At 36.0% G+C, this 10099-nt stretch overlaps 1 protein-coding gene across 1 annotated transcript; it reads left to right on the forward strand.

Annotated features, from left to right (window-relative positions):
- Nucleotides 1–4216: 4216 nt before the first annotated feature.
- On the forward strand, nucleotides 4217–5712 carry LOC138341933 (uncharacterized). Its single transcript, XM_069294117.1, has 3 exons — nucleotides 4217–4330; nucleotides 4899–5144; nucleotides 5479–5712. Exons 1-3 carry the CDS (start codon nucleotides 4217–4219, stop codon nucleotides 5710–5712), a joined length of 594 nt encoding a protein of 197 aa, XP_069150218.1.
- Nucleotides 5713–10099: the final 4387 nt, after the last annotated feature.

The raw sequence follows: 10099 nt of genomic DNA on the forward strand, positions 1-10099 counted from the left end.
AAGTATAGAAAGGGATGACAAGTTATCCATTGACCAAAGAATACGTCATACTAGAAGAAATCTTCCATAATGTACGAGTCAACTGTAAAAGTTATAAAGTATGATAAATTGAGGTAAGCACCGATAGACTAGTAATGAGCATGTGCAAGAACATGTAAGCCTCATGAGATGATACTACCACAAACGTGGATATGGGTATCCAAATTCTCCTATTCTTTGAACTATGTCTCTAGCATAGGTTACTAGTTAGTGGATCCACCTAAGAAAGATAGCAAGTATTCGGTTTTACTTTGGCCGGTGAATCACCTCTATTCAGTGTGAGGAACACACTAGATTTAATGTTATCTCACATGATCTATGTCGGTTAAATGCTAAAGATTTTTTCAAGAAAGTACAAAAGAAAGAAATATAGAACTAGGAAGATGAGGGGTGTTTGGATTGGATGACAAAAAGGTGAGGCTAGACTAAGTAATGATGTAAGTCATTTTTAGTCATTGTACAGAAAGATTCCAATGGAAGTCATAAAAAGAATATCCTAAGTCAACCTAGCATGCTAAAAGTGAAAATGAGATCAAAGAATAAGAAATGTAAGTTCAAAGAGAACTAAGTCAGCAAAAGCATAAGTATATCAAATCATCAGTGTTTGATAAGAATGAAGTTTTAACAGTTATTGGCTTATTCCACTAAAGTGAGCAAAACATAATGACTCATAAATTGGGGTATGCATATATGACCATCATCTTCATACAATGCAAATGATAAAATAATGCGCATAGCCAATAAAGTTTGACTTATTAAACTTCATTCCAAATTTAACAAGAATAAAAAGAATAACTTGTGAGTAGGGTAGCCAAATCACCTCCATAGTATTTTAGATTACTCACTTTATTCATTGTAGAAATGGGACTACAATGAATCATTGCACTCGTAAGTAAAACATAGGATCAAAGGAGATCATTGCAATACACAACAAAAAGAAAAAGAGACTGAAAATTAAACTAAGTCTGCGAGAGGGAGTTTTCGGCCTAAGAGAAGCAAAATATTAAAGTTTGGTTGAGTTGTTCTAATATTATGTTGTTGATTCCAAGGTCTTATGTTCATACAGAAAATGAGTATTGTTCTTTAAACACATGAAAATATGTCATATTCATAGCATATTTCATAAATAACAAATTAGGAAAGTCAATGACTTCACTTTCAAAAAACGACATGTTTCCATATGAAGAGCTTTCCTTGATCATACATAGTCGTTATGTATGTATGTGCATACACCCCTACTTATTACAATTTCGTACTAATCCATATAAAATAATTATTTTCATAGATGTTGGTCCTTGAAGAACATTGAAGATCAGTTGACGCTGTTTGGACTAGTACCTCCAAACTTTAGTCGGCCCTCTTGAGTTCGAGGATGTATACGCTTTATTCTCTAGCTTTATTAGATTAGACATACGTAGTGGATATTGTCCGTAGTTTTTCCTTTCAAACATTTGTTCAAGATTTCGTATTAAGGCCGGTTTAGCAACTATTAAAGAAATTATGAATTCTTCATTTGTATTGTGCAATATGTTAATAGATGGTTGTGTATTTTGAGTTGTTCGTATATCACTCTAATCCAAAAATTATATGAAGTCTAAGTACACTTCATAAAAAAAATTTTAAAAAATAATTTTTTTCTAAATTTAATTGTATGATTGTGATAAAAGCTAAGAAGATGCTTGTATGCGACCTCTGAGAGGTTAACGACCTCGGTTTTATCTAGGGTATAGGACCCGAGTGTGACAAACCTTATATTAGAGCAAGAGGTTAAATTTCGTAGGAACTAAGACTCAAAACAACCACGTTACATTTTTTCTAGCTTATGGTTGTGAAGTGCACCAGAACCATGACTTAAAATTTAATGATATTAAGAATGTTCCCTTCTACTGTTTATCCTTTTGTGTACAACTTTGACATTTCGTGTCATTCTAGCAAGAAGAAATACAACAAAGAGAGTTGGAGAAGCAGCTGCTGGGGAAAACCAAGCTCCTCCTCAAGCCCTAGCTGCTGGAGTGCAAGTGCCTGTCAACCAAGCTGTGTTGACAGATGGAGAAGTGAGAGAAGCAGTAGATTAGATGACCCAAGCCAACGCTGCGCAGAAACAAGCTATCACAGCAAGGCAACTAGAGACGGTGCTCCCAGGGTTAACCCACATGCTTGCACCATGGCTAGCAAACTGAGAGATTTCATCGGGATTAATCCTCCAGTCTACTTCAGGTGCAGAACCAATGAGGATCCCTAGAAGTTTATGGACGAGGTCCATAAGATTCTATATGCTATGGGTGGTAATGAAGAGGAAAAGGCAGAGTTGGATGCATACTACCTCAATGATATGGCTCAGGTATGGTACAAGATGTGGGTAGATTGTCAAACACTAGGAGAAGTCCCCGTCACTTGGGACATTCTCAAGACTTCAATGTGGAGAGGTTCTTTGCTAGAGAGTAGATAGAGGCTAGGGTTGAAGAGTTCATCAACCTACGTCAGGGAGGTATGTCAGTAAAGGAATACTCCTTGAAGTTTGTTAAACTTTCAAAATATGGTTTTCCCTTGTTTCCAGTAGCATGGATGATATAGCAGGTTTGTGACTGGTCTATCAGAGGATCTGGAGGAGGAACGCCGGGCAGCAATGTTTCATGATAACATGGACCTTGCTAGGTTGATGGTACATGCACTGTAGGTGGAGGAGAGTCCTCGGAAAAAGAGAGGATGAGAAGGCAAGAAGCCTACATCCTCGGATGAAGCTGGTTCTAGAACTTGTAGGAGTTCATTTGGAGTCCAAGACATGCCCAAGTTAAAGAAGCGACACAAGTACAAAGGAATCCTACTCCTTCCAGGAATAATGCAAAAAGGGAAAAGTTTTGCCCCAAAAAGGGAAATGATTGAAATGCCCAGCGTGACTAAAAGTCGTGTGGTATGTTTGGTTGTTTGCATGGAGGTGAGTACATGGTAGGTTGTAATGCCTTCTATAGGTGAGCAAGAGTGGGCATATGATCAGGGACTGCCCATATGTTAAGAATCAGGCCAAAGCAGATACGCAGCTTCGGCCTAATCCTACTACTGTAGTAGAGCCTTCAAGAGGAACATGTTCTATGCTTTGAAAGGTAGAGAGGGGCAGGAAAAGTCAGCTGATGTGGACACTTGTAACTTGCATGTCTTTTCTTTTCCTGTGTATGCATTTATATATCCGATCGACCTTTTATAAAGAAGAAAAACCTTATCCCAGAATTGATGAAGTATTTTATCAGCTCCAAGGTTCATGTTTATTTTCCAAAATTGATCTCCGGTCAGGGTATCACCAGCTTAGAGTGATACAAGAGGACATTCCTACAACTGCCTTTTATACTAGGTATAGTCATTACGAGTTTCTTGTCATGTCATTTGGTCTCACTAATGCAGTAGCCACATTTGTGAACCTTATGAATAGGTATTCCGTTAATACCTTGATTCTTTTTCCATAGTATTAATAGATGACATCGTCACATACTCTAAGACCATAGAAGAACATGAACAACATTGAGAATGACATTTCAAGTACTCAGGGAACATCAGTTGTATGCAAAATTAAGCAAATGTGAGTTTTGGCTTAGAGCAATGACCTTCCTTCTTGATGTGGTGTCCGACCAAGGTGTAGAGGTTGATATGAAAAATATTTAGTCATTAAAGAACTGGATGAGACCCCTCACTCCTACAGACATCCGGAGTTTCTTGGGTATGGCTAATTACTATCGAAGGTTTGTTGAGGGTTTTGCCGCTATTCTTGCTCCATTGACAACTTTAAAAAAGAAAGGTGAGGTTTTAGTGGTCTGAAACTTGTGAAAAGATCTTCCAAGAGCTCAAAGACCGACTCACTTCAGCCACAGTTCTCAAATTTCTAAGGAGTGGTGAAGGTCATATGGTGTACTGTGATGCTTTCCGAGTATGTTTGGGATATGTTCTTATGAAGGATGGCAAGGTGATTGATTATGTAGCAACATAGTTAAAAATCCACGAGAAGAATTACCCTACCCATGATCTTGAGTTAGCTGTTGTGGTATTTGCATTAAAACGTTGGAAACATTACTAATATGGTCTACATGTTGATGTATTTGCTGACCATAAAAGTCTTCAGTATGTTTTTACACAAAGACAATTCAATCTTCGTCGTAGAACATTGATAGATCTGCTCAAGAATTATGACATGACTGTCCACTATCACACTGGTAAGGCCAATGTGGTGGATAATGCTTTCAACCGATTGAGCATGGGAAGTGTGTCTCATATTTACGATTGGAAGAACGAGCTGGTTAAAGAGGTACACCAATTGGCTAGGTGAGGTGTACGACTGGTAGATACACGAAATGGGGGTGTTTCAGTTCATTCAAGTTTTGAATCGTCATTTGTTGTAGATGTTAAAGCTAACCAGCATCTCGACCTAGTACTCATGGATCCAGGTATTCCAGTCATCCAGGTTCCACCAAGATGTATTATGATCTAAAGGATATCTATTAGTGGAAGGTATGAAGCCAGATATTTCTACGTTTGTGGAGGAGCGCCCCAATTGCAAACAGGTTAAGGCCAAATAACTTAAGCTTGGAAGTCTTAGCCAGTTTATTGAGATCCCAACATGGAAGTGTGAGGATATTAATATGGACTTTGGGGTTTGACTGCCCAGGACCAGGAAACTGCATGATTCCATTTGGGTTATTGTTGATATGATCACTAAGTGTGCGCACTTCATTAATGTAAAGTCTACTTAGAGGGCCAAATATTATGCTAATTTGTATATTGATGATATATTGAGGTGGCATGGGATCGTTTTATCAATCATTTCAGATAAGGGAGCCCAGTTCACTTCTCACTTTTGGATATCTTTATAAAAGAGCTTGCGTACAGAGATGAAGCTTAGTACTACTTTTCATCCTCACAAAGATGAACAAGAAGAGAGTAGAACTCAGACCCTTGAAGACATGTTGAGAGCATGTGTTATTGACTACAAGGGGAATTGGGATGATCATTTGCCACTGATTCAGTTCTATTATAATAATAGCTACTATTCCAGTATTGGGATGGCACCTTTTGAAAAACTATATGGTAGGAGATGTAGGTCCTTAATAGGGTGGTTTCAGGTACGAGTGTCTTCCATCCTTGGCCATGAGATCATACATAAGGCAACGGAAATGTAGAGAATGATCAGGGATAGATTGGCTACTGCTAACGGTCATAAAAAATCCTATGCCGATAACAGGTAGACGGCTCTTGAATTCGTCGTAGGTGAATAAGTCTTCCTAAAGATATCACCCATGTAAGGGGTGAGGAGGTTTGGTAAGAAAGGGAAGTTGAGTCCGAGGTATATTGATCCTTATAAGATCTTACAGCTTTTAGGAAATGTTGCCTATGAACTGAAGTTACCAAATGACTTCCCTTGTACATACAGTGTTTCATTTTTTAATGCTTAAAAAGTGTCTAAGTGATTCGGCATCCATCCTACTGGTTGAGGGGTTAGGAATCGATGAGAACCTTTCTTACGAAGAGGTTGCAGTTGAAATGATAGATCGCCAAGTGGACCAGCTGAGGAACAAGGAGGTTTCCACCGTAAAGGTGTTATGGAGGAACCACCTTGTTGAGGGAGCAACATGGGAAGCCGAGACCGACATGAGATCTCTTTACCCTCACTTGTTTAAATCTTGTGGTTAGATATACTCTTCCTAAGTAAGATTTTGTTTATGAAACTCTAGTGCATTAGTCAGTTTTGGTGTTTTAAGTCCATAACTTTGTGGTTTATACATGAACAATATGAGTTAATATAAGTTCACGCTTGCATTCATGTTGTTGTTTTTGTATAGTGTTGACTTTATTTCGTGTCGCATGAGTTGTGATGTGCATTAAGTTAAAGTGAGATAGATAAGGAAGTTTCTCAATCTCAGGCTTATGTGATGTGCATCACACAGAGTAAGTTGTGAACCAGATATTCACAAAGAGTAAAGTTTCAAGTATGTTAATGTGTTTTTTGAAAATACCCTCTTTATTCAAAATGAAGTTTAGTATCATTCGGGGACAAATTTTTCTAAGGGGGGGGGGGGGGGGGGGATAATGTAACATTCAAGAAAATGTATTTATCTAGTGAAGAGTCTATTAGGTTTTAAGAATATGTATTGGGGTACAGAGGCATCCCAATGACCAATATTGAGTAATATTGCGCATGTTACAGAATATTTCCTTAAGGGTGTTAGACAATTTCAATGTATTAACAAGTAATTTAAGATATACTTTGATGTTCAAATTATCCAATCAAATCTTGTTTATGAATTTTACCTTCAATGAAGACCCTAAGCTAAAAAATTTTATTACATAGTTTACACATATAACGTACGAGTCATTGAAGTGTCAAACCTAGGTACCATAGCACATTGATCATTTAAAATGATCATGTAGATTAAGTTGTGCCCAAGGACATAGTGAGGATTCTTGGGAAAAGAGTACGGAGCAACACATGTGCAAGCACATATGCTACCAGCCGAGAGACCAAACAACCAAGCCCAACCGAATTCAGTTAGGGCGGTTAGGGCGCTAGCGCGCATCAGAACAAGCGACATGGGACCTAGCTTCCTAACAAATCCTAGGCTATAACTTACTTACATAACTAGATAACTAACCTGGTACTAACTAAAATAAACTAACTAGTGTGCCCGAAATCCTAAGACCTAATCTGGTGATACTAGCCGAGTAGCTAACTAAAGGAACATTCCAGTACCTAACCTAGGATGGTCCAAAGGAGTTGGTTATGTCCTAGTGACTAAGTAGTACTATAGTAATTACCGTAGGTCACTTAATTAATTAAATTAGAAACAAAATCAAATAATATAAATTCATGGTCCAACCCGAACCGTTACCAAATTATCTTAATTTGGCTAATACAAATGCTCTCCTATATTTAGCCAATTTAGGAGGGGTTATTTGGTAATTATCTAATTGATTTATTTAATTATGTTAATTAGCCTAAAATGAATTAGTCAATATTCTGTTCCTAATACTTAGACTCACGTTTAACTAGGTTACAAACTCACGACTAAAAACCAAAAAAAATACTCTCAGTTCTCCTTAGGCGATTTCAAGGCAATTCTTTATGATTTTCATGCAAACTACATGGTGATCTTCTTAGATTCAATTCTATAGTAAGATATGGGTTTTGTATCTTTGATTCCTTTCCCAAGGAGGTTTTTCACAATTTTTAAATTCAAGAAAATAGTGACTAGGGTTGATTCCAATGAAATTGTCGAATGTTCATCTCCCTTGGTCTCCCTATTTCCGATTCTAGTAGTATGTTTAATGCAAATAACGCGTATGTTTTTGGTATGTGGTTCTAATTGATCATTATGCGTAGGATTTTGTGATTTGATATTGTCAAATGAAACCTATAGGTTGGATCCATATGATTAGAGATCATTTACATGAGATAAGCAATGTTGTAATGCCTTATTGTGTTTGAGAAGATGAAATTGTTATAAGTCTCTTATGAAATTCAATTTACAGTTAAAAGGAATAAAAGTTTTGAATATGTGTCTAATTACATAGATTGTTTGTAAGTGTTTGGAATACAATGTTTCCAACAAGAAATAAGAATAAAAATCAAAGGTAGTTAATAAATCTTCAATGCCAAATCAACTTTATAACTTGGCCAAACTAAGCACTGAATTATATCTATAATCTAATCAAATGTTAAAAGTTGGCTTGCTTAAAATGATGAGGTTACTATAGAATAAAGATGAAGTTAATTAACTTTGCTAGTAATAAGATTACGAAAGGTGTTTAGTGAAAGTTTTGTTTATTCCAATAAATTGGCTAGTAAAATTATTTCCAAAATGTGATAAAGATTTAACCAATGAGTAAATCATACAAATCTTACATGGCCAATGTAATTTATGATTTTTATTGTAAGTCCAAATACATTTTAAAGATTGACTTGACAAGTTGTAACTCAATGAATTCATAATCTAGGGTATCCCAATGATTAGGACAAGTCCCAACATAGCCCATCAAAATGATCTTGTGGACAAAGTAGGACTTTGAATAATCCCTTATAACTTACATATAAAATGGTACAAGACTACCAAATAACATTGAACAAGATAAGGTGAGTAATGAAAGAACTAAAAGCTTATGTGTCATGACGTTGACCTAGAATGGGGTGTTAAATGAAGTGACACAAGTCACACTTGCAACTAAACAATTATGTTAAAGATACACACATAAGAGGGTGCTAGAAATCGTGAGACAAGTCTCATTCACACCATAATGATAGTGTATGTTTTAAGTTTACAATCATCAAGTATAGAGAGTGATGACAAGCCATCCATTGAGCTAATGATACCTTATACTATAATCAAGCTTCCATAATGTATGAGTCAACTCTAAAACATGTAAAGTATGATAAATTGATCTATGAACCGATAGACTAGTAATGAGCTTCTACAAGAACATGAAAGCCTCATCAGTTGATACTACCACCAAGTTGGCTAAGCATGCCCAAATTCTCCTAGTCTTTGAACTATGACGCCAGAATAGGCTACTAGCTAGTTGATCCACCTAAGAAAGCTTGGAAGTATTCGGTTTCACTTTGGCCAGGAACCACCTCTTTTTAGTGTGGGGAAGACATTAGATTTCATGTTATCTCACATGATCTATATTGGTTAAATGCTAAATATTTCATTAAAAAGGTAAGAAAGTTTGAATGAAAGAAAGAGAGAACTAGGAAGATGAGGGGTGTTGGATAGGATGACCAAAGGGTGAGGTTAGACTAAGTAATGATGTAAGTCATTGTTAGTCATTTCAAAGAAAAACCCTATGGAAGTCTTAAAAGAATATCCTAAGTTAAAATACCATGTTCAAATTCAACATGAGATCAACGAAGAAGAAGTATGTTCAAAGAGAACTAAGTAAGCAAAAGCGTAAGTATATCAAATCATCATTGTTTGAAAAGAATAAAGTCTTAAGAGTTATTGTCTTATGCCAATAAAGAGACAAAAGCATAATGACTCATCAATTGGACTATAAATATATGCCCCAGCATCTTCATATTGTGCAAATGATCAAATAATGGGCATAGCCCATAAAGATTAGATTATAAAAACATCATGCCCAATTTAACAAGAATGGAATGAATAACTTGTGAGTACGGTAGCCCAATCACCTCCTTAGTTTATTAAATTACTTACATGATTCATTGTAGAATTAGGACTACAATGAATCATTTCACTCGTATGTAAAACATAGGATCAAAGGAGATCATTGAATTACACAATAAAAAGAAGAAAAGACTGAAAAATAAACTAAGAATGGGAGAGAGAGCTCTCGGCCTAAGGGGAGCAAAAAATTGAAATTTTGCTTGAGTTGTTTTAAAATTATGTTCATGATTCCATGGTCTTATGTTGATATATAAAATGATTTGTGTGCTTTAATGCATGTAAATACGTCATATTCATAGCATGATGCATAAATAACGAAATAGGACAGTGAAATGACTTCACTTTCCAAAAACTGCATGTTGTTATAAGAAGAGCTTTCCTTGATCATGCATAGTATTTATGTGTTTATGTGAATAAACCATACTTTTAACAAGTGTGTACTACCCCATATACAAATATTATTTTTATAGGTGTAGTTCCTTGAAGAAGATTGAATAGTAGTTGACGCTGTTTGGACTAGTACCTCCAGACTTTGGTAGGTTCTCTTAAGTTCGAGGATGCCTTATCTTTATTCTCTAGCTTTAGTGGATTAGACATAGTTAGTGGATATTGTTCCCAGTGTTTCCTTTCAAATATTTGTTCAAGCTTCTGTATTAAGAAAGGGTTTGGCAACTATTAATGATATTATGAATTCTTCATTTCGATTGTTCAGTATGTTAATAGATGCTTGTCGATTTTGAGCTATTAGTATATCACTCTTACTCAGAAATTATATGAAGTCTAACTACACTTCAGAACAATTAATTTTTTTCCTAACTTAATTGTGTGATTGTGATGAAAGTTAAGAAGATGCTTATGTGCGAACTCTGAGAGTTAACAACGCTGGTCTCATATAGGGC

This window comes from Solanum lycopersicum, chromosome 2 (assembly GCF_036512215.1).
Source record: "Solanum lycopersicum chromosome 2, SLM_r2.1".
NCBI lineage: Eukaryota > Viridiplantae > Streptophyta > Magnoliopsida > Solanales > Solanaceae > Solanum > Solanum lycopersicum.

Coding starts and splice junctions, on each gene's coding strand:
- LOC138341933 (XM_069294117.1), top strand. CDS start 4,217: ATGACTGTCCACTATCACACTGGTAAGGCCAATGTGGTGGATAATGCT. Junction 4,331..4,898: donor AGAACGAGCTGGTTAAAGAG/GTACACCAATTG, acceptor TCTTTATAAAAG/AGCTTGCGTACAGAGATGAA. Junction 5,145..5,478: donor CCTTAATAGGGTGGTTTCAG/GTACGAGTGTCT, acceptor ATGCTTAAAAAG/TGTCTAAGTGATTCGGCATC.